At 37.1% G+C, this 25,331-nt stretch overlaps 1 protein-coding gene across 3 annotated transcripts in view; it reads left to right on the top strand.

The window, feature by feature from the left end:
* PDE4D (phosphodiesterase 4D) overlaps window positions 1-25,331 on the top strand; it is a 928,932-nt gene that overhangs the window by 893,656 nt on the left and 9,945 nt on the right. For all 3 annotated transcript variants that reach the window (XM_036761379.1, XM_036761396.1, XM_036761389.1), the window contains exons 7-11: window positions 7,552-7,645; window positions 12,372-12,544; window positions 13,496-13,594; window positions 14,504-14,668; window positions 18,009-18,108. In XM_036761379.1, the coding sequence (XP_036617274.1) occupies window positions 7,552-7,645; window positions 12,372-12,544; window positions 13,496-13,594; window positions 14,504-14,668; window positions 18,009-18,108 (631 nt within the window). The remainder of the gene's footprint in view (window positions 1-7,551; window positions 7,646-12,371; window positions 12,545-13,495; window positions 13,595-14,503; window positions 14,669-18,008; window positions 18,109-25,331) is intronic.

Raw genomic sequence — 25,331 nt, 5'->3', positions numbered from 1 at the left:
AAATATTTAACGACCCAACAAAGCACTCTGGTTTGTGGAGGTTGAGAGTATTGAGTATTGTAAAGGAATAAATATTTCAGAACTTAATAATAATATAAATAATCAATCAAAAATGCCTGAAGCAAACTATTTACTGTCAGTGTCTTGGGGCTACATAAAGGTAGGATTTTTTGTTTCAATTTTTTACATTTTTATTGTAATTTGTGGGTATACATAACTTATGTATAGTTATGTGATTTATGTGCAGAGAAACTACAAAAAAGGATAATGATTTCGAATTTTGACAATAATGTATATAATTTTGTGTGGTAGTTGCTCTTTTTCTCTAAAAAAGAGACTATATGGAATTTGACAAAGACATAAGGATTATACTGTCTAAGCTTCTAAGCAACCTGATTTGGCTACATATGCCTTAAATTTAACTTGGTACATTAGCCATGTGCAAAGAAGTATAGGATTAAAGAGTTTGAAAGGAAAAGAGCAATTTATTACATAACTCTTAGTGGGTTCAACTACAGTATATAGTTAAAGTAACTTTTTTTGAAAGATGAGACATTATCTCTCTGTCAAACATTATAGATTTCAGTTATTCTTTGTAAAATGCCAAAGTAAATCTTCATTTGAGACCCTTCCCCCAGAAAACTATTAGACCACTTTATTTGTGCTGTTGAATGAATTCAGCCTTAAGCCTAAGTGCATTCACATATACACTGATGGGATATGAAATCAGTAAAACAGCATAATGAAGAACACTGATTCCTGTTTTTTTCTTTGTTTTATTTTGGCTTAAAGCCATATAATTTTTTTTTATCCAGGTTATCTTGAAATTTTCTGAATAGATTGCTAAAATAAAAATCTGTTCCCATCTACCTTGCAACTGTAACTCTTGTAAATTGTAAAATTGTAAAGCATTATGGCATTGTTATTATTATGTATTATCCCAAATCATAATGAAAAGGAAATAAATTGATATGCTAAAGGAAGCCTAGGCATTTTCATGCCTAGTAGGTTTTCTTGAATCCTTTGTTGTAGGATATAATAATAACATGGTGATCTGGTCTCAATAAAGGAAGCCAGAGGTGGAACAACTCTTTTGAATCCCTTTGCCCATCTTTTCTTAGGAAAACATTGCTATGGAAACTAATGTTCTTATATTTTGAACTAGTCACAGTTCATCTGGAAACCAAAAACAGTTTCTCTTTACCCTGGGCTCATGAAACTTAAAAGGTTCTCTGTCTCTCTTGTCTGTGTCTCTCTCCCCAACTCTTCCCCCCTTTCCCTCCACATCCCCCCTCCAAGCCTCTTTCTATCTCTCTCATTGCTCTTTCAATGGAAGATTCCCCTTTGTGGTTAGATTTCCTAGAATGCAAGAAGGACTTCCTTTGGCTTTTCTTGCCAAAGTAGATAACATTTGTTTCCCCGCCTCCACCCCCTCCTTCCCCTACCCTTTAAATTTTGTTTTCTTGTTGATTTTAAGATAGATGGAATTTCGGTTTGAATCTTTCAAATCACCTCAGGGCCTTAACCTGCTTCTACTTGATACGTGCAAAACTCGGAAGAAATACAAGTTACAAACACTATTTCTAAAAACCTGAGTAAGGAAAGGATTTTCAGGCCATCACTTTCAAAAACTACCTCTAAGGAAGAAAATACTGATTGGGAAGTTGTTATTTCTGTGTATCAATTCTCTAAGTTATATTATTTTCAAAACTGTTTTTAAAAAGAAAGAAAAAAGTCTACTAAACCATGATGTCTTCATTTAAAATAAAGTGATGTACCAGTTATTCAGATAGTATTGTGCATTAGCACTTCTTATATTCTTATTTGTACAATGTTACAAATGCAGTCTATTCAGATGAACAAAAAAGAAATGTGTCTCTAATGTTTGAATTGAATATTCTTTCCTTGTATATCAAGATACTATACAGTATGTGCTGTATATCAAGGCATGGCTATGGAGCTACAGTGGTCCAGAGATCTCAATCCAAGAATATGTTAGTTTGTCCCACAGTTTAACTAGACACACACATGTAACACACATATCATTTACATAGCCATTTCCTTCCATTAGAATGAGTAATGAATTTTTGCTTCATGAAAAAATGAGTTAGGTTTTCTGAGTTTAAGGAGCAAAATGATATGCCGATATGGGTGTGTTTTCACCTTACCTCATTCATTAGGTGCTGTGCAGCACTGACAGCCTGATGCATGATAGAACAAAGGACTTGAAAACCTCTACTTCCAGATTGCCCTCCTTTTCTTTGCTGCAGCTTTACTTCTCCATGATGTCTTCAGCATATTCAAGAGTAGAAATAATCATGTTAAATCATACAGAAAATAGTCTGGGGAGAGGATAGTTTTCTAGAACAATAGCAAATACCCGATACATTTTATTGTTCCCTTGGTAACTTCTTTTGGGCAAATTTACCTAAATCTATTGGACCGAAACTGTAACCAGGTTTGACACACCAAATTCATGAGAAAAAAGTCCCCATTTTATTCACTTTTCTCAAGACAGAAAGAGGAATTAAATTATATGCTTGTGCTATTATTTTAATGAGGTATGAATATCCATCTGTGAGTAGAAATGTTTGTGGTAAGCTTTAGTACACTGTCATACTGTATTGTCCCAAAAGCCTTAGTGCAGTTTTAAGCTTTAATAGATTAAAAGTCCACTAACACTTTTAGGATACCCTACAGAATGATTAGAAACATGCAGGAGCTAGTTTTTGTAGTATCTGCTCTGATGGGAAATGCCTGCAGAAGTGAACACAGAGGATGTTTTGTTTGGATATGTAGTTAAGTTTCTTTGGTCTAAAAATTTTGTGCACACACACAAACACACACACATTAGAATCAAAGCTATATGTTACTGATTCATGGGAATCTGTCTTGTCTTTGGGAAGTAATCCTGTTTGTTTTTTCAGACTATTAAAACTTTTTGCTAGAAGGTCACCAACAATTATGTAAAAATATATTATGAATGAATATTGTTTCCATTATGGCATATTAAGCCATGGTCTTGGTAAATTGACTGTCATGTAGTAAAAGAGTTTTCTCTCCTTTTTTTTTCTTTTTGTTATTTAGGACACAAGCACAGTCAGCCCTTGGGGGTCATGCCTACACAATGCAGAAACAGCCAGCAAAAAAGAAAAAAAGGAATTTCATTATGTCAATGGCTATTTTGAATGTAGTATCCTATTCAATGCGTCCTGTGAATATAGTGTCCTGTTCATTCATTGAACTGCATTTAAAAAATATTTTGCTGTCATGTACATAGCCCCAAAATGTACAAAAGCCTACCAAGAAAGTGTAAATAGCTCAGGGAAAAGCCAGTTACATTTACAGTTACACCCAATTCTTTAACTTAGTCATCTTCCTAAAAGTGATACATTTCTAAGCATTTCTGCTTATATAAATTCGGCCTTGAATAAAGTCATGGAGTACTTTCATGTATTTCAGAAGGAATGCTTGACTATGTACGAGTGTGTTGGCTAAAGGTCAGAAAGTGATTTTGTGGAAAAGCTAGGCTTGCTTCTACTTAGAGACTGGACAGTGTTGCTTCATGACATCGAGGGATAGGAGGAGGACCTGAAGGGAGGATTTGGGAGAACTGATGTGTCTATCTCCTATTCCTGGGTTGTCCTGTATCCCCTTCGGGAGTCCTAGATCACTATGTAGCTGCTTCTGTATTAGCATGGCATCTTCTCACCTTCTTCAAAACTACCTACAGATCTTAGTTTATAAAGATGAATGAAATGGGCTTAGCAGATTCAGTTCAGATGCCTGCTTCTGAGGTTGTCACATAGAATTTGGTTAAGAAAGTGAGTATGTTTGAAATAAAGCGAGATAGGCTTTACAATTGGAAAAGTACCTTCCCAACAACGTTGTGAAGTATGTATCAATAAGTGTTTTTATTCTCATTTTAAAGAGAAGAGAAAACTCAAAATTGAGTCATTTTTCCTGAATCATATGACTAGAGTTAGAGCAAGAGCTTGAACCTGAGTCAGCCCGGCTTCAGATCCTATATACCAAACTATGCTTCATCAAACTGAAGATATTAATTTTCTTAGCATGAATTACAGGGACTAAAGAAGAGACCTCTGTTTAAAGGTTATGTGAGGCTCTGTGGAAATGTTAAGGGATGTGGAACAGGAGGGGGTCCCATTGAGCATGTATTACTGGTGCAAATATATTCAGGTACTTGATCTTTGTATCTTCTAGTCTTTGACAAAGTATTTAACCAGGGGCACAGAAATTAATTAAGGAATACTGTGCATTCTATTTATCTAGGCACTGTGGTATACTGAGTAGAGTGATGAACTTGGAATCAGAAAGATCTAGGTTCTAATTCTTAATAATAACTTACCATCTGTGTGACCTGGGACAAGTCACTTAATTTGTCTCAATTCCCTCGTTTTTAAAATAAGGGCATTGTATGTGCCCTCCAAGGTCACTTCCAGCTTTAAATCCATAATTTTGTGAGTCTATTTGGCAAAAACTTATCATTGTTACATGTATTCACCAGTTGTAAACTCTTTGAGATCAGGGACAGTTTTATTTTATTTTTTTTATTTTATGTCCTCAACACATAGCCCAGTGCCTGACCCATAGTAGTACTCAGTAATGCTTTTTCAAAAATAGCTTATTGATTCTCCAATGGAAAATGGGACATTGTGAAAGATGGGCAAAAATATCTAGACTCTGTTAGAAATGATTTGATGAGTAGACTCCCTGAAGGCATCAAAAATTGGAAATCGTTCTTTTAAGAGGTTCACAATCACAGCAACAAATGTTTTGGCTCTTTTGAGAGTCAACCCATATAACATTTATTACCAGAAGAGACTGTGGTAACAGTAATCATTTTTTTTGGTTTTTACTCTAATGATTTAGACCGAATTTTATTTTTAGCAGCTTACTACAATATTTTGTGGTTATAGTAAAATTCTTTTACTCAATTTGGGGGCACGTACGGATCAAAAATGAAAACTGTGATTTGCCAAGGGAATTTGTTGGAGGCAGGATGATATAGTGAAGTGGTTCTCAGACTTTATATTCTTAAAAATTATTTATGACTCCAAAAAGCTTTTTTTATTGTGGATTATAGATATCAATACATTAGAAATCCAAATAACATTATTATGAAAATAGTTTTGACTTCATAAAACCCTCTGAAAGTGTCTCTGGGATCCTCAGGGGTTCCCTAAGCCATACTTTGAGTATTGCTGGAATAGTGGATGGAACTGTGGACTTAGAGTAAGGAACACCTGAGTTCAAATCCTTGTAAAATACTGGGTTAAATGCTTGTTCCAGTCATCTGACCTTTCCAAGCCTCAGGGTTCTTCATCTGTCAGATGGGTTTAATAGCACCTATTTCACTTGGTTTTGAGGATCAAATGAGATAACTTGCATAAAGCTCTTTGCAAACTTTAAAGAATTCTCTTTGTTGTTCAGTTGTGTCTGACTCTTTGTGACCCCATTTGGGGTCTTCTTGGCAAAGATACTGGAGGGTTTTGACATTTCCCTTAACAGCTGAGGCAAACAGGGTTAAATGACTTGCCCAGGGTTACATAGCTAGTAAATGTCTGAAGCTGGATTTGAACTCAGGTCCTTTGGACTCCAGGCCTGGCGCTCTATCCACTGTGCCATCTTGCTGCCTCAAAGAATTCTCTAAATGTTAGCTATTGTTAATTTTAAGTTAGTTTCCTCCAGAAATAGAATCTAGTCTTTCAGTCACCCACATACCTCTTTTTATCCAGGTGGAGTACAGATGTATTTACAAAAAGAGTGACTCAAAAAATGACATTAGAGAAGTCTTTTCCTTTATTCAGCAAATACTAGAGTGCCTACTCTGTCCAGTTGTTTTCATTTTATTTCATTTAAATTACAAGGAATGTTGAGAGAACAAGAAAGCTGATGATTCTGAATGGGCATTAGAGTACAACAAGATGGTAGGCCCCATCAGATCAGAGGACTGTTGAAGGCCATTCTGGAGTAGGAGATTCCAGGAACCCTTTTCTTATTTCATATGTATTACTTCATATCCTTTTTGGATAACCAGGCACTCTGGAACCAGTGAAATACATTAAAGAATAGTAAAGTATAGAAATAATTGACTCTGTATGTGTGATTTTTAGATATTTGAGTTATGGAAGAAGGGCAGTAAGTTCTAGCAAATGAAGTTCTTTAATAAGTTATGAAATCTTAACACTTCATCCACATACTTGATAGAACCCTGGTCCTAAAATCAAGAAAGCCTGATTCCAAATCCAGCCTTACTAGCAAGTCACTTGACCTCTGCCTCAGTTTCCTTATCTGTAAATTTTTAATAATAGCATTTACCTCCCAGGGTTGTTGTGTGGATCAATTGAGACAACAGATGTAAAATGCTTAGCACGGTGCCTGGCACATAGTAGGCATTTAATACATTAGCTATTATTGTGGTTATCATCATCATCATCATCCTTATATTCCAGCTACTGGAGTATTATGTTATATGTATACTACTTTTTCAAGTGAAACATTAAGCTGGCTTTTACATGATTGAAACTAATGCATGTAATAAGTCTAATAACTAACACAATAAGTCAAAAATCAATTGTGCTTGTTCTAAAAAAAAATTTATACTTTCAGGTAACAGACCAAATGTTTTTCTTATGTTATTTGTACACAGTCTATTTAAGCTAACAATGAAAATGAAGTAGATGAACTGTCTCGTGTTTTGTATTTTTTTTTACCCAGACTCGCAATTTCATTGGTAAAGGAAAAGTAATATGTGTACTCAGTTCATACCAATGCAGCACCTCTTCTGGAACTTAATGTTTTAGAGAAGGAATTCTTAACTTGGGTGTCTGTGAGCTTGAATAGGGAAAAAAAATACATCTTTATTTTAACATAATTGGTTTTCTTAATAATTCTGTGTATTTTAAATTTTATGCATTTAAAAACTTTCTGAGAGAGGCCCATAGGTTGCACCATAATGCCAAAGGAGTCCAGGACAGATATAGAAAAGTTAAGAACCCTGATCTTAGAGTGTTCTTCATAGGCGTTCACTGATAGGTTCAATGACCTGCTTCTGGTCCCATAGACAAGGAGCGTTAGAGATAGGATTTGAACCTTTAGGTTCAAAAGGACTTTACCTTTTCTGACTCTAACCATTATATGAAATGCCTCAGTGTCTCTGAATTTGGCTTAAAATATGTATGTATACTCTAGGGCTTGTCTTTTATTTGTTTTTCTTTCCTACTTTAGCTTTTCATGTTTTTGAGAAACTTAGACAATTTAAAAATGCAATAGACATATTGACATAGAATTGATTTGTTTTAGACTTATAATATCTGAGGGCTGCTTAGATTCTTGGAGTTCATCTAGTCTAGAATCATTATTTTACAGTTGAGGAAATTAAACCTCTGCAAAAACATATCACTGGTCCACAGTGTCCAGCAGCTCAGTGCCAGAGTGGGGATGCCGTCCCCATGGCATATAAATTGTTGCTTGATTTTTATGTTTTTTTCCTCAATACTTATATATAATTTTGTTTCTGTTTTTCAGTTTAAGAGAATGCTCAACCGGGAGCTTACCCACCTTTCTGAAATGAGCCGATCTGGAAATCAAGTCTCCGAATATATCTCAAATACATTTTTAGGTAAGACCAATAATATGGGACTCTGTTCATTTGTGCTTTCCAGTTTGGACTCAGTTCCTTCAGATAACAATTGAAGAAACAGTTCCATTTATTTTCTTTCATCATATTGCCCTCTTAGTATAAAGGAATGTGAAGAAGTCAAATCTCCATTTACCTTCCATTGTGGGTTGTCTTCTCTTGAGTATGTATACTTAATATAAAATAGCTAGCATTTATATTGTGCTTCAGGGTTTGCAGAGCATTTTCTATATATTATCTCATCTTATTTGCTCTTCATAACATCCCTCTGAGGCTGAAGTGATTATTATCTCTGTTTTACAGATAAGGAAACTGAGGCAGACAGTGGTTAAGTGACTTGCCCCTGGGTCACCTGTCCAGTAAGTTATCAGAGGCAGGATTCACATTCAGATCTTCCTGTCTCTAGATCCATCTCCAGGTCCAACACTCTGTATACTTTACCACTTTGCTGTACTTCGGGGTAAAAATACTTAAAAGGGTATTGCTGGGTTTTCATATAACTACATATTGTATAGGTTACTCTAAATTGAGAGACAATGTGGCATCATGGCTAGAGAGCTGACCAGGAAAACCTGGGCTTAAAGTCTTACCTCTGATACTGGCCTCATGAGCCTGAGCAAGGCATTTCTCTGTGCTCTAGTGTAGATATCTCTCTCTAAGACAGTAAGATACAGGGAAGGCTGGGGTCTGCTTTGATCCTTACCTGCAAATTCCCTGTATCTGTGAAATCACAGGTCCTGTCCTTATTGCCAGTTTAACTTAGCAATCTGTAATTGAGTATATTTTCTATATGGATTAAATAATAGCATTGTAATATTTAGAAATGTAAGAAATCATCAACTTTCTTATTCTATGTACAAAGAAACTGAGGCTGGGAGGCGTGAAGTCATGTGGGTATGGTCAACATAATGCTCTCAACAACTAAACAGTGTCATCATGCAAGAGAAAGAACATAATCAGAGTAAGGTTTTAATATTTATCAATCACTCTGTGAGGAAAAATAATTTGTCATACATTAGCCTTAACCAACTAAAGATGTATTTCTAAAAATCCTTACTCATTCTGTTCATTCAGTAGACATCTAGTGTGAGAAAATCCCATCTGTTACAGAAAATATCTAGTACACATTTTAAGGTTCTTATTTTGATGAAATCTAATTTGAATAACAAAAGCCCACTGACACAGATTACTGGGAATGAACGGTACATTGAAATTTCCTGTCTAGAGATAGAAAAGTTGATAAACTATACTGACTCAGGCTCTGAAGAGTCCACTGCTATGAAAATGTCTTCAGCTAAGAATCTCTGACCTTGTATTGGTAACAGGCTTGGTTTTGAGAAAAGTTTGCCAAAATGTAGTTCCTTTTCTAGTAAAAAAAAAACAAACCCAATCCACCACATAAAGTGCTATTATTCAGTCCAGAAAGAAAAAGACTGATCAGCAGTCTATGGATTCAGGTTAACATTGAAGTTAGCTTTAAAGGTAGCACCTTTATTGGGTCAGATTTAGGACCTTTGTGAAAGCATAAAATGAGATAGTCCCCGCATAGGCTGGCCCTTCCTTTTAATAGGGGATTGGGGGAATGACATGACATGACAGCGTGCCATAGAAAAACTCAGTGAAAAGAAGACAAAAAGATTTTTGTCTTTATAGTTGCGCCATCTACTAGGAAAAGTAGAAATGGCTTTAGAAGCTGTTCTCATTCAAAACCTTGTTGAGCAATATGCCTTTCTATGTTTATATGCCGTTAAAATATTAGATATTAAATCAGGGAACAGCTCTTATAATTTCAGTTGTGTGCTTCAGAAAAAATGTTGGCTCTAGCATGGAATATAAATCATACTTTCAAAGCCTACCATTAGGGTGGGGAAAGCATTCTTTTCACGTGCCTTATTTTCCCTATACAGCTTCTTCCTTCAGGAAGTTAGACAAATGGAAAAATTAGTTCACAGTCATTCATTCAACAAACATTTTTTTTGGTATTTTGGTAGGCATTGTGGAGCATACAAAGATGACAGTAACACCTGACTGTTTTTTTGTTGTTGTTGTTGACGCAATTGGGGTTAAGTGACTTGCCAAGGGTCACCCAGCTGGTATATATCTGAGGTCATATTTGAACTCAGGTCCTCCTGACTCCAGGCCAGTGCTCTATCTACTGCACCAGCTAGCTGCCCTTCCATTGAATTCTTAAGAGCATTTTTTTTTGTATGTAAATAACAATTGCTAGGAGCTAAGGCAATGATATCTGTAAAATGGTATTCTTCTCTTGCTTTTAGGAGTAGTGTACTTTTTGAGGGGATTGTTTTTGAGGGAAAGGGTAATACATAATGCCAACGATTTTATTAACAAGATGACTCCCACCCTCCTTATCCAGGAAATCTTTTCTCATTGTTTTTTAAATTAGGAAATGCCTTTGAATTCTCTGACAGTCTTGGGAATCTTTGAGGCATGTATGCTTTATGCAGATTGAATAAATGTGACAAATCAGCTTAAAAGTCCCTCTTCCCTGATGGAAGGAGATTTTGAGCATGACTGGAGCCATCAACATCAAGATTTACATAACTTTAGCCATTATTAAAGTGCATTGGCTATGCCCCCTTTAAAAAATATCCAAAGGAAGGAGCATAAGGAGTTTAAAAAATACAGGTTAAACACTCAGTGATGAATGGCCTTTTTGGAGAGAATTCGTGATAAGTTCTAGTGAGTATTGGGTATTTTCATTTAAGAAATATAAAGCAACAGAAGTGAAATTGAATTCATCTAAAATGCAATTTCTGTTCCCATCATGTGACCCTCTCCAGTAAACTGACTTCAAAGCCCACGCTCTCCTTTTTTTATGTTCAAGAATGTTCTACTGTTTGAAAGCACAAACTGTGAACGAGCTTTTTTCAAGCGGGAAGGGCATTTTGAAACTACTAATTGAATTTCAAATGGGGGTGAGGGTGGAGGAGTGGAGAGGAAGCCCTGGAGGATGATAAACAGGAGGGAAAGCTCTACCAGCAACCACTCTTTCTAGTATTGTTAGCTTATTAATGACAGGAATAATCTCTACGGACATCCCACCCAAAACACAAAATCCTTTTCATATGAATCACACGCAGAATACAGTTTAGGATCCAATTATCCTAATGTATGATTTATCAGTTTAAATCAAAATTAAAGTACAGTCATTCAATGCAGTGATTGGAATTAAAAAATAATAAAAAGGTCCAGCATCAATTTTTTTTAAAAAAACATTCACTTTGTCCTGTCCAACTTTTGAGTTATACTGAAGTCCGAAAGTGTAATAGGCACAGTTAGACAAAATTATATCTAATAGCCCATCATGTTGTGCTTCATTAGCACTGATTTACTCAGTTCCCAACTCAGTCTTGCTTCTGAGACTTCTCTTTCTTTAAACAGTAACTTTTCTTTGATCAAGTGAGAAAATGTCTGCCTTTGGATTTTTGTATATATCCTGAACCTCCATCTCAAATACCACCTCCATCACGAAGTCTTTCCTGATACTAAGACATAATGATAAAAATAATAATGATGATGATGATGATGATAAATAATTTCTAGCCAATAAGAAACTGATGTCTTTTTAAAATATCACCATAGTTTCCTCTGTATCCCTACTCCTCTGCTCCTCAGAGAGCCATTCCATATAGCAGATTGTACTTTTTAAAAACCCAAAAAGGACTAAAGTCAGGATAACTGATCAGTATGGTGAAAAAGTCTGACAATATATGAAATATACAACACTTAGGACCCCTCACCTCTACAAAGGAGTGGGAATGTCTTCTTGTATCTCTCCTTTTGAGCCATACTCATTATTTTACAACAACATTCATTTTGGATCTCTCTCTCTCTCTCTCTCTCTCTCTCTCTCTCTCTCTCTCTCTCGCCCCCCCCTTTGGTGGCAATCTTTTCCATTTATATATGCCCTATCCCCCTTTCTGAGCTATGAACTCAGGGACTCTGTTTTATCTAAACTTTGTTCATATAAACTTTTTTATCGCTACCTAGAGCCCAGCATGTATTATGCTTTTCCCCACAAATCCTTTTCCCAGTAGGTACATTATTAATATTTATTGAACTGAAGAATAAAAGCAACATAATTATCTATCACATATGCAGGGTTTTGTATTTAAAAAATGAATTCACAAGTTTAAAATCTGGAAAAAGCCTAAGGAAGGAGCCCTGTGCTACCACTACCCCCAACTCCTCCAAAATATTTCAATTTGTTATCAAGTATATTCAGGCTTCTATTTTCTGCCTTTTTTCCTTTTTTTAAATAGTGAAATAATTATCATGATTCATGAACTTCTAATGAAATCAAATTTTATTTCCATGTTGTACATGTCTAAGTGTGTGTATATATGTGTGCATGTGAACATATGTGTATACACACACACTTAAAATATAAGTGTTCACTTGATAGCTGATACATTCAAAACTGGTACAGGGAGATGCAGTTTATGAGTTACCATCTCTTGTGTATTATTATATCCTCTTTTGTATATTTGGTTACTGAATATAAATTTAATGACAGATTTGCTCAGTGTAATCCCCTAAACAAGAATTTACTTCCTGGGTTTTTGGAAGCCCTTGGTGGGACATGCCATGTTCAGCTGGAAATTGTGTGCTAAGATGAGAAAAACCACAAGGAGTTACTGATGATAATGGAAATTCACTCCATGGTATCCTTATTTTGTTTTAAAAGACAAGCAACATGAAGTAGAGATTCCTTCTCCCACCCAGAAGGAGAAAGAGAAGAAGAAAAGGCCGATGTCCCAGATCAGTGGCGTCAAGAAGCTGATGCACAGTTCCAGTTTAACAAATTCCAGTATCCCACGATTTGGAGTGAAAACTGATCAAGAAGATGGACTTGCCAAGGTAAGATCAGGAACTCCCCAAGGTCACCGTGCCTCTTAGTAGTTTGGTGGTGGTGGTGGCAGTGGCTGTTTTTGAGCATGATAATGAAATAAATTTGACACATATGCTCCCTTGCAGGCTTGAAAAAGCATTTGCAGATGCAAAATACATTGTTTTTGTTTTTATTTTTAGCTGATACCATTTGGCACATGCCTACATTTGATTATTTGGCTTTCGTGAAAAGAAAACCTGTTGTCAATGTGGACAAGTCTCTTAACTTCTCTGAACCTCAGTTTATCCTCTGTAAAATGATATAATACCTGTAGTACTCACAGGTGTGAGGGTCAAATGAGATAATTCACGTAAAGTGCTTTCAAAGGCTTCAAGTTCTATTGATGGTTGTTTGGTCATATCTAACTCTTCATGACCCCATTTGGGGTTTTCTTGGCAAAAATACTGGAGTGGTTTGCCATTTCTCCAACTCATTTTACAGATAAGAAAACTGAGGCAAACAGAGTTAACTGATTTGGCCAGGGTCACACAGCTAGTAAGTGTCTGAATTCAGATTTGAACTCAGGTCTTCCTAACTCCAGGCCTAATGCTCTATCCATTATTGTGCCAGCTAGCTGGCCTCTTAAAGTGCTATATCAGCTATTAATATTAGTATTATTATAATAATAACATAATAATCATAATGATATTATAACAAGCAATAATAGTAAATAATTGTTCTAGTCCATGTTGCACACCTTTGATGGACAGTTGCTTGCACTTTGGAGGAGTGTTCATTCCTACCTCTTCTTTTTCTCATCACTCGACTGGCTTCCCTGCCTCACACTCCTCTCAGCCTTCAGTCTGTTTATCTCTCAGGGAAAACCAACTCTTTGAAAACTGGTGTGGGGTGGTGGTGATTGTTGAAAAGTCTACTTTTCTAACCTTGGTTTTCAAATATTGATCTTTCTCTAACCCTAGGAATTAGAAGACGTGAACAAATGGGGTCTTCATGTTTTCAAAATAGCAGAATTTTCTGGGAATCGACCTCTGACAGTTATCATGCACACCATTTTTCAGGTACGGCAGCTAGAGAACTATCACAGCCCTCTATCCTCAGGGCTGACTGTGCAGGGCCTAAATTGTGTGTCCTCCCTGAGCCATCCCTCATTTTTCCATTTGGGGGGTATTTAACCACATACTATCGCCTTCTGAGAGGAAGTAAATAGAGGAACAGAGGATGGGCAAAACCTAGATTAGTCAATTTTGTTATTTCTATCCTCTTCATAAAATACTGGGTGTGAAAAGATGGAAACTCAGTAAAAATCAAGTTTTTAGATAATTTGTAAATAGTTGAATTGAAAGCTGACTTAAAATAAAACAGGTTCCACAGAACCCCACTGCATTACCCCAAAATTGACCTTTATTCCTATCCTTGATGCCCTGTTTCCTTTTTTCCAGTTCATTTTCTCATTATGAGAACACCCAGCTTCAAATATTTAGATATTCATAGGGAGTTATAGCAAGAAACATTATAGAGCTGGGGTGGTCAGCTGTATGCTCATATGTTGGAGTCAGGCAGTATGTCCCTCTTGCTAAAGAAATTGGAATGACCTGTTACTTCTTCCATTAAAATGAAAAAGTGATCCTTTTGGCATCTATAGCTGATTTCCAGAGACCAAAGAAAGAGCTTTGACCCGGACCCATGTGGCCACCAGAAAGGATGGTTCAATTATGATTTGGTTTTCATGTGCCCAGGGCTTCTTCAGTGACTTCCTCGATTCCACTTTCCTGACCAAACATTAGTTTTGGTCTCCTCAACGTGGAGTCACAGGACCAGAAGTTTGAATCCTACCCTCACCACTTTCTTCCTCTGAGAGCTTGGCCAAATCACTTTTATTTGCTAAGCTTCAAAATTAAAAAACAAAAATTTTATAAGAAAACAACAAACCAAAAAATATATTGACAGTTTTTTCCCCCTCTCCCCAGGAACGGGATTTGTTAAAAACATTCAAAATTCCAGTAGATACTTTAATTACATACCTGATGACTCTAGAAGACCATTACCATGCTGATGTGGCGTATCACAACAACATACATGCCGCAGATGTAGTTCAGTCCACTCATGTGCTACTATCCACGCCTGCTTTGGAGGTAAAATTCCTTTTTCTCCATTATCAAATTTAGCTCTATTCTAAATTTTGAGGTCCCTTGTTTATTAATATCTTAATGTTTTGGGTTTTTTTAAACATCATCATCACTTCTCTGCATTTCCTTTTCCTCATCCACATCTCAGAATTTCTGTTGCAACAAAGGAAAATAATCAAGCAAAACCAACTTGTTTATCCTCTGTGTCTGTCTGAATCTGTCCCATTTGGCATCTCTTGTCTCCTGACCTACAGCTTCAGCATTGGTCATTGCTCTCTTTCTGAATTAATTGCCTTTAATTATTTTCATTTATTTATTTTTTAAGATTTATCTTAGTCATTGTGTATATTGCTGTTCTGGCTCCTTTTACTTCAGTATCACTTCATGCAAGTTTTTAATTGGATTTTGTAGAAATGCCTTGTAGAACCAAAGCCAAGATTTTTGAGATCATTCTATTAAGGTTTATATGTCAGTTTATAGTCCCTTTAGTCAGTTTTTCACATTTGGAAAATTCAACTTTTAATCTGTCTCTTCATTGAAGTGACTCAGTTGACATCATTGTCATACATCAAAAGGGGAGATGTGACATCTTCTGCTGGACTTAGGAAAGTTTGTTTTCTTTACCTTTTTTGTCCAGTAGCAATTAGTTGCTTTTTTTAAGTGAAAAAATATATGCTTCAATCTGTACTCAGAGTTCATCTGTTCTCGTTCTGAAGGTGGATAGCATTTTTCATCATGGTTCCTTTGGAATTGTCTTGGATCATTCTCTTGCTGAGAAAACCTAAGTTATACACAGCTAATCATTGTACAATATTGCTTTTACTGTATATACTGTTCTCATGGTTCTGCTCACTTCACTTTGCATCAGTTCACATAAGTCTCTCCATGTTTTTCTGAAACCAACCTGCTTATCACCCATCATTTCTTATAGTACAATAGTATTCCATCACAACCATATATCACAGCTTGTTCAGCTATTCCCCAGTTGATGGGCATTTCCTCAGTTTTCAATTCTTTGCCCCTGTAAAAAAGTTATTATAAATATTTTTGTACCTATAGGTCTTTCCCCTTTTATTTAATCTCTTTGGGCTAGAGATCTAGTAGTGGTATGGCTGAGTCAAAGGGTATGCACAGTGGTATAGCCCTTTGGGCATAATTCCAAATTGTTCTCCAGAATGTTTGGATCAGTTAACAACTCCACCAGCAATGCATTAGTGTCCCTATTTTTGCACATCCCCTCCAGCATTTGTCATTTTCCTTTTCTGTCATGTTAGCCAATTTGACAGGTGTGGAGTTATTTCTCAAAGTTGTTTTAATTTGCGTTTCTCTAATCCATAGTGCATTTTTCCATACAACCATTGATAGCTTTGATTTTTCTGAAAACTGCCTGCTTGTATCCCTTGACCATATATTATTTGGGGAATGGCTCTTATTTTTATAAATTTGGTTCAGTTCCCTATATATTTGAGGAAAGGCCTTTATAAGAGAGCAGCTATTTTTTTTAAAATTTAAATTTATTTATTTAACATATTTGGTTTTCAGCATTGATTTTCACAACAGTTTGAATTACAAATTTTCTCCCCATTTCTACCCTCCCCCCCACTCCAAGATGGCATATATTCTGGTTTCCCTGTTCCCCAGTCAGCCCTCCCCTCTATCACCCCCCTCCCCTCTCATCCCCTTTTCCCTTCCTTTCTTGTAGGGCAAGATAAATTTCTACGCCCCATTGCTTGTGTATCTTATTTTTTAGTTGCATGCAAAAACTTTTTTTTTTTGAACATCTGATTTTAAAACTTTGAGTTCCAAATTCTCTCCCCTCTTCCCTTCCCACCCACCCTCCCTAAGAAGTCTAGGCCACACATGTATCATTATGTATAACCCTTCCACAATACTCATGTTGCGAAAGGCTAACTACATTTTGCTCCTTCCCAACCCATCCCACTTTATTGAATTTTCTCCCTTGACCCTGTCCCCTTTCCAAAGTGTTTGTTTTGATTACCTCCACCCCCATCTGCCCTCCCCTCCATCATCCCCCCCTTTTATTTTTTTTTTCTGTCTTCCTCCCTCTTCTTTCCTGTGGGGTAAGATACCCAACTGAGTATGTATGGTATTCCCCCTCAGGCCAAACCTGATGAGAGCAAGGTTCACTCATTCCCCCCTCACCTGCCCTCTCCCCTCCTCCCACAGAACTGCTTCCTCTTGCCACCTTTATGCGAGATAATCCACCCCATTCTATCTCTCCCTATCTCCCTCTCTCAGTATGTGAGAGCAGCTAATTTTTATAATAGTTTATGGATAAGTAATGAATGGTTTATTCCCTCATTCTATAAAATGCATTGGAAAAAGCAACCCTTGATTTTTACCTTAGAATAAGAAATTCTTTCAAATGATCAAGCCAAAACAACAAGCATTTATTAAGCCCTTACTATGCGTCAAGCATGGTACTAACCTCTGATGATATGGAGAAAGGCAGAAACAGTCTCTGCTCTCAAGAAGCTCACATTTTAATGGGGGAGACAACATGTAAAATAACTGGAATACTTATAGGATAGAGTAGATCAAAGGGCAGTCACAAACAGCTGGCAAGACTGGGAAAGGAGTTGGGAAAGAATTTAGTCTATAGGTAAGTTGCTGAGTCAGAGTGTACTTGGACGGGGGTGGTGGGGGGGAGTAAAATAGAGTAGAAATGTAGCGATGGGCCAGTTGGTGAAGAGCTTAAAATATGTAAGTAAATTGTGAAGCAATTTACTTTTCCAAATGGTTTTAGAGAGAGAGAAAAAAAACACTTCTAATTATTTTGCTAATTTTTATTTTTAAAGTTATTTCTTTCATTCTTCATTTCTATAGTCTATAGTGTTTCTCATTAAAGTACTACCACTGTCACATCAGAAAATAATACAGTGATCTTTTTTTATAGTTTTTGGATGTATCGAGGAACATTTTGTAAAGCATTCCTACAATTTAAACTATTTTTGTGAAAACCCCAATTTTTGGTAGTGTTCTATTAATTTCCTCATTGAGAGCACAAAAAGAGAGTTGAAATATTTTTTCCCTCATGAATGTAGTTAAAGGTACAGGCATGTATCATTGTTATCACCGTCATCACTCAGATTTACCCAGTACTTCTTTGATAGCAATCCTGTGAATGAGACAGCGCCAGCTTACTATTACTGATATTTTTACAAATGACCATAGGCTAGTGAGGCCTTTTCTGCCTTCCACATCACCATATTAAAACATCTGAAGTTTCCTCCTCCTCCTTCTTGGGAAACCCAGTTTTCAGTCCACTAATCATTGTCAGGCTTTTTGCCTAAATCACTGATCTTATCTATGTTTGGATTTCCAGGCAGTGTTCACAGATTTGGAGATTCTTGCAGCAATTTTTGCCAGTGCAATACATGATGTGGATCACCCTGGGGTTTCAAACCAGTTCCTGATTAATACAAGTATGTATGGTCAATTCTGGTTCTTTTCTTTGGGGGATGGAGACTGAAAGGGGATGCTAGGGTGGGAGCAAGAGAAAAGAGGACTTTGTTACTTCGAGTTAGGTATTTTGGAACGATTCTGTGGAAAATGAGAAAATCAAATGTTTTCTGTAGCCCTCCACATGGCCCTGCTTTTCAAGATGTGTGACTAATGGCATTTAATCATTTTTCTTTTTATGTAATTTAATTATGTAAATTACCTTCATGCTGTACCAGACACATGATGTGAACCAGAGCTAGCAAGAGCTGAATTCTAGCACCCCTCTCTAAATAGCTGTTTCTTATTGTTTTCCTGGAGTTAGTTATTCACAAGTGGAAAGCCTGGGGATAGATACAGACATAGGTAGCTGCTGCATAAAATCGTGCAGATTTGGAAATTTGTCCCCAATGGAAAATAAAATTAGAGAATTCATATTAGTGTTCTTCCAATTTGGTACTTTTCTCATGGTGAAACAGACAAAAGCTTCTCTTTTTTCATATGCTGTTTCATTAACAAATAATTTTCTTTTGCTACAGGCAATCTGTCCTGAGTAGCTCATAACCAGTGTCAGAAATCTAGGTCTTACAGTTGGAAGGGATCTGAGAGGTCATAGCGTGATTAGTTTAGAACTGGAAGGAATCTTAAAAATCATTGAACTCAACCCCCTCACTACATACGAGGAAACCTTAACCCAGAGTTGTCTTGCCCAGGGTCACACAAATCATAGGTGACAAAACCAAGATTTAGTCCTGAGTCTTCTGACTCCAAACCTACTTTTCTTTCTACCGTGCCATCCTGCATGGTATGCAGAAATCCTCTCAACAGGGATTGTTCAAATGACAGGGTTATGAAAGGGTGTTCAGTCATAGTAGAAGTGATATTCCTATGGTGTTTCAAATTAATAAACTGAAATGACAGATTAGTTAATCTTACCGAACCAGAGGAAGCTAAAATGTAAAACAATTTTAAATGATCTGATTCCTATCAATGAAGTGGAAGGACCTGGATGAGCTTTTGGTATTCCCTGACTTTCATTTCTGTGATTAATTTGTGGATTATTGTCTTCTCATAACCCATATGCACATATTTACAGCATTTTCAGTGCCCTAGTAGGAATTCATCCTTCCTACCAACCAGTGCAGCCAAATTTAGAGATAGAGTTTCAGCTTTAGCCCTTCTTTGGGAGGGATTAACACATACCCTGGGATTATTTGGATCTATTTTTATATCATTTAATAGCCTCAGGGCTGCCCTATAGCAAAATGCAATTTAGTGACTCACTCACAAAAAAGAGGATTGGGAATGTCACCCAATTTTTGAGATGTGTTGATAGCAAGGGCATTTCAGCAGCCTGGCAGAAGAACAGGCTGAGAGAACTGGAGCACAGAACACCATTTACTATTCAAACTATTTAGGAATGGCAGATGTGAATACTCCTTTTCCTGAGAACTCATAAATAACAATATGGTATTACCATAGGATAATGGCTCACAGCAACACAAAAGAAAATATGTTTATTTATAAGATACTTTATGGGACTTATATTGCCTTATTTCACATCTGTGACCAGTATTAAACTTGTGTGTGATTTTTTTGTTCTGAGAATTCAGAGCAATTATGGGTTGCTATTGACATTTAAATAAGAACCCACTGAAGGGCTGCCATTTGAGCTGTCACCTCTGTGGAATGAGTTTTGATTCTTTTTTTTTTTAATGAAATGTCAGCTAAGAACCAATGGTATCATAGATCTAAAGCCAAAAGGGACCCAGAGGCCATCGGGTCTACCCTCTTGAATCATATAATGAGGAAACGGGCCCAGTGACCAAAATCACAAAGGATAGTAAGTGGTTGAGGTGTTTTGAACCCAGATCCTCTGATTCCAAATATTATTCTTTGCATTGTATTCCATTTTATATTCAACTTTGCCTTTTAAGAAGAGTAATGTTTTAAAGCTAGCAATACAAAAATATCACTCTAGCATAGTAGGGATCATTTGTTTCTACTTCAGTTGAACACTTACTGAGAAGTAATCTATAATAGGACTGGAAAAAGTCATATGGATAATGGGATATTTGAGTGGTCTTCAAGTACTGCTCCTTTATAGCTTGTTCTATGTTCCTCACTTTTGACCACTGATAGAAATGGCATTTTAAAAAAATGAATCACCAAGAGATAAAAGGGATCACTGGCTATGTTGGGTAACAATGGGGGCCCTATCGGGTTAGCTGTAATTCATGACATCATAGTCCAAATATGAGAATTATGTGGTTGATTTAAATTAACAGTAAACCCTCTTTGTCCACATGTTTCATGTTCATGGTTTCCCTTACTCATAAAATTACAGTGCCAATGATTATAGAACGTAGAGGGGGCAAGGTAACAGTGAAAATAACACTAAACCAAGAGTGACACTAACTAGTGGAGGGATCTTTGGTAAGTCACTCAGCCTCTCTGTGAGTCAGTCTCCTCATCTAATGGAATGTAATTTCCTTGAAGGTAGGGACTCTTTCTTTCTCTGATTTTGGTTTTGTATCCTCAGCACACAGTAAGAGCCACTTAATAAGCACTTGTTGAGTAAGTGTATGAACACTCTTCACACACCTCTCCTTCTGACCCAACTAGCTACTCTGAAGTCCCTTGAATTTGGTATTCCCTCCATCACTCATGTCCAAATTTCAACTCCGTTTGCCTCTTAGAGCTCTTAGCTTGCTTCCAAACTGAACAGAAGTGCCCTGTTTTCTAGAAGAAGCCTTTCTTGATCACTCTAGTTGGCAGTGTTCTCTCCCTTCTCAAACTATCTTGTAATTAATTATTTGTTTAAATGTTGTATCCCTCAGTAGAATGCTTGCTCTGTAAGGGCTGGGACCGCATTTTCTTTCTGCCTTTCTGTTTCTAGCAGGTGACATATTACCTTGTATCTATGACTAAGCGATGAAGGATTTCAAAGGCAGTGGGGAATCAAAGACTGCAGAACGTGGCTTCTTTCTTTGATCCGACATTAATTTAATCTATACTTGATACTTCAGGATCATCAGTGTAAGATTTGAGTCCCTTCCAACTGTGAAATTCTGTGATTCTTTATCCATCAAGTTCAACCCATACCCCTTGTCCCCCTACCCAGAGGCCCTCTTACAACATACCTAAAACATGTTCATCCAGTGTTTCTTGGGTAATTCAGTACTTTACGAATCAGATCAAACAAGATAGTATTTATGAAGCACTTAACATGGTACCAGGAATATAGTAGGCACTACATAAATGCTCATTCTCTCCCTTTCCACTTCAGAGTAGCTCTATGTACCCTTTCCTTATCCTCTCCCCTCCCCATTTACTTGTTTGTAATTTCTCCCATTTTTCTTAATTCTGTCCTTTCTGATGATTCAGAGGAAGTAGCTTTTTGTGGAGGGAATCCCTTAATACATATGTCACATCCTCCTGAGTGATTCTCTTTCCGCAGTTTCAACATGCCAAGTTCCTTCAACCACTTCTCATACGGCATGATTTTGAAACCCTTCACCATGCTAGTTGTCATCTTCCAGACCCTCTCTACTATGCATCCATCTTTTCTTCTTGTGTAAAGACTTGGCCTGCATGCTTCCAGTGTGTTAGTCACATGTTTTGCATACCTTCAAACCCAAAACCTTACCATAGTCATTGAGTAGCATTGAACCTTTCTCTCTAGATAATCATTGTCCTTCCTAAAATATGGCACCTACAACTGAAGAGGACTTTAGATGTAGACTGACCAGATCAGAGTTGAGCACTGCTAACCACCCTAGTCCAGGCTATCTCCTGGGTCACCTTATTACAATATGTTGATTCATATTGAGTTTGAAGTCCATACTGAGATAAGTGTTCAGCTGTCAAATCAACAGCTGTTTAGTCATATCCTCCCTATCTTCTATGAATTTAAAAAAATATTTATTAGGTCCTTAATATTTGCCAGACATTTCCCTTACTGTACTTGTGAAATTGATTTTTTTAAAGGCCTTACTTCATTCTTAACTAGATTTCATTTTATCAGATTTTGCCCAGTGTTCTAGGCTCTCATTATTTTTCTGGATCCAGACTCCATCATTATTAGCCATTCTTCACAGCTTATTGTCATCTCTGTCTTCTAATTCTACGTTCAAGCAGCAATGGCTGCTTTTTGGATTCAGCCAAACTAGTCATCCAATCCTAAATCCATCTAATTGTACTGTTGTCTACCCCACATCACTCTGTCTCATGAGTAGCAGGAGTGATTTTGTCAAATTCTTTATTATACCAAGGTAAACTATATTTAACACTATTGGACTTTTATCTTACCATTATAGTAACCCTGTCCAAAAAAAAAAAAGACATAGTCATTCTGATGTGACCTGTTCTTGATGAAGCTGAGTTGACTCTTTGTGATCACTACTTGCTTTTCTAAATGTTTATTAACCATCCCTTTAATATGTTCTAGGATTTTTGCCCAGAATCAGAGTCAAACTTTTAGTGCACACAATTTATTTGCTTCCTCTTTTTGAAACTCGGGTTGCCTGTTGGCCTTTCACCCAATACTGTAGCCCCTCCGATTCTTCACAGCTTTTCTAAGGTCATTGACAGGGTCTCAGCAACCACATCAAGTCTCAAGAACTCATAAATGGCAGCCTTCTCTGTACTCACTTTGAGAGCCATTTTGGTTCTGTCATTTCCAGTCCAAAATTTGTTCTCCTTGTCCAAGAAAACAAACACAAAATAATGGTCAAGCAGTTCTACATTTTGTCCTTTGTGCTCACCATCCCATAGACCCTGAGCAGTAGCACTGTCCTTTTGGTTTTTTTTTGTCTTTTCCCCAATATGGCTTTAAAAGATGCCAACAACTCTTTGTGGCCCTTAGGTTTGCTGGTAGCCTTCACTCACTGTAAGCAAGCTTCACTGCCCCAGATGCCCTTCTCACAGAACTGAGTTGGGAATCAGTATGCCATGGGCATAATGAATTGATGATCTCAGAGCCCTTTAAGGTGTCCCGTTGTTGGACCGCTCCAGTTATTACTTATATTGAGCTGAAATCTGCTTCCTCTAGTGTCCATCCACTGACCCCATTTCTCCTCCTTCTAGCTATATGGTGGAAAAAGTTTCCTCCTATACAAATAGTCCCAGATTGCCCATGTTTCTCCTCTCAAAACGCCCACTATGTACACAGAACATACATAAATTAAATTCATATCCTCTCTCAAAGACTTAGAATCTAGGTAAGGAAAATAAGACCATTTGCAAATAGTGACACTACAAAGCATTCCTGGTAACTCTCATAGCCCTGTTTTGTAGCTAAGAGGAAAGAGAGAACTTTCAGCTAGAGGGACTAGGGAAAGACTTATGGGAGGAGGTAGCATCTGATCTTAGCCTTGAAGAATGTGCAGGATTTCAACATCCAGAGATTGAAATTAGATAGATAGGAAAACATAGATAAAGCCATGAAGATGGCCAGATGCCAGATACTTTGGGGGATACTGAGTAGGCCAAGTTGTAGGCTTTTGATTTTGGTTAGGTTTTTTTTTTTTTTTTGCAGTTTAAGATATATAAAAGGATATACTATGAGGTAAGTGGAAAGATATCTGTGGCCCTTAGAACATCAGTGATCAAATATTTATTAAGTATCTATTATGTTTCAGGCACTGGGGGGACATAAGAGTGAAACAATCCCCCCCCACAAGGAGTTTACATTCTCACATTCTCACATTACCTAGAAGATTTTGTGCCTTAAGCTAAAGAGTGATCGGCTCAAAGCTACATGTTAGGATATAGGCTGAATTAGAAGGAACAGAACTTGGAAGCCTTGTTGGAAAACTGATAGTCTCTGTAAGAGAAGACAACAGCCTAATGAGGGTGATGGCATTGAAAACTTAAGGCCTGTCAAAGGGCATTGGCAGCTTCATTCACACCAATTATTTTCACCATTCAAATGTAGGAAATTAGCATAGTCTGCCAGAAGCCTGATGAGTGGGCTATGAATATATCCTGCTTTTGTGAAGCACATGCTTAAATTTGGTATGTTCTTAAATATTGTAAATGGTCCTAAGAAAAATCTCATTGAGATTTCCCTTATGGGGTTGAATTATAATTATAATTTTCTCAGGGGTTTTGCTTTATATTTGAACAACCTGTAGTAATGATATTTTAAATGGTTGTTTAGTTTCTTATAGTATGTTTATCTGTCTTAATTTTCCATGGTTCCTATCTTAACCAGGTGTATAGAATTTAGATTAACTGAGCAACCAGAAGCAGTTGGCAGGATTGTGAGGCAGAAGGGAAAAATGCTATGTGTTTGGAGACACAGGACCTGGTTGCAAGTCCCAGCCTTGTCAGTTGTTACTTCTGTGACCTCAGGCAAAACCTTTGACCTTTCTGGGCCTTAGTTTCCTTTATCTGTAAAAGAGGAATGCTGGACTAGATGATCTGAGTTCCTTTCCAGTTCTCATTCCATAAGAAATGAATAATGGTAATTAATAATGATAATAATATTCAACATTTAGATAGCACTAGGTGGTGCAGTAGAGTGCCAGGCCTACAGTCAGGAAGACTTATCTTCTTGAGGTCAAATCTAGCTTCAGACACTTACTAGCTCTGTGACCCTGGGGGAGTCAATTTACCCTGTTTACCTTAGTTTCCTCATCTGTAAAATGAGCTGGAGAAGGAAATGATAAACCATTACAGTATTTTTGGCAATAATAGCCCAGATGGGGTCATGAAAAATTGGACATGACTGAAATGGCTCAAAAACAAAAATGAGTATGATAGTTTTTCAAGTAAGTGTACTTGTAGACTATAGGGAAAGATGTTTTCTGGCTCACTTGGGGAAAGGATACAGTGGAAAGGCACCAGCACCAAGGCAGAGTGGATAGAGTAAACCTGACCTCAGAGTCAGGAAGTCCTAACTCTGACATATACCCTGTAACCCTGGCCTTCGTTTTTGAAGAGGACCATGACATCAGGAAAATGATGGCATGACTTGCAGTTGACTCCGGTGGATAGTCTGAGCTGCCTGAATGGGGACCCAGCCATTTGGGTAACTCAGCTCGTCCTCTCCTTCTCCTTCTCCCCTCCAAAGGAAGGTAAATTTTGATGGCCAGAAGCTCCCCAGTTAACTTGGTATTTACTGACTAGATCCCTCCCTCCCTTCCTTCCTTCTCTCTCTCCCTCCCTCTTTCTCAAAAAAAAACCTTAAACCCATTTCACT

This window comes from Trichosurus vulpecula, chromosome 1 (genome assembly GCF_011100635.1).
Source record: "Trichosurus vulpecula isolate mTriVul1 chromosome 1, mTriVul1.pri, whole genome shotgun sequence".
Classification (NCBI taxonomy): Eukaryota; Metazoa; Chordata; class Mammalia; order Diprotodontia; family Phalangeridae; genus Trichosurus; species Trichosurus vulpecula.
The sequence above is the reverse complement of the archived record's forward strand: the minus strand, read 5'-3'. Positions and strand labels throughout refer to the sequence as shown.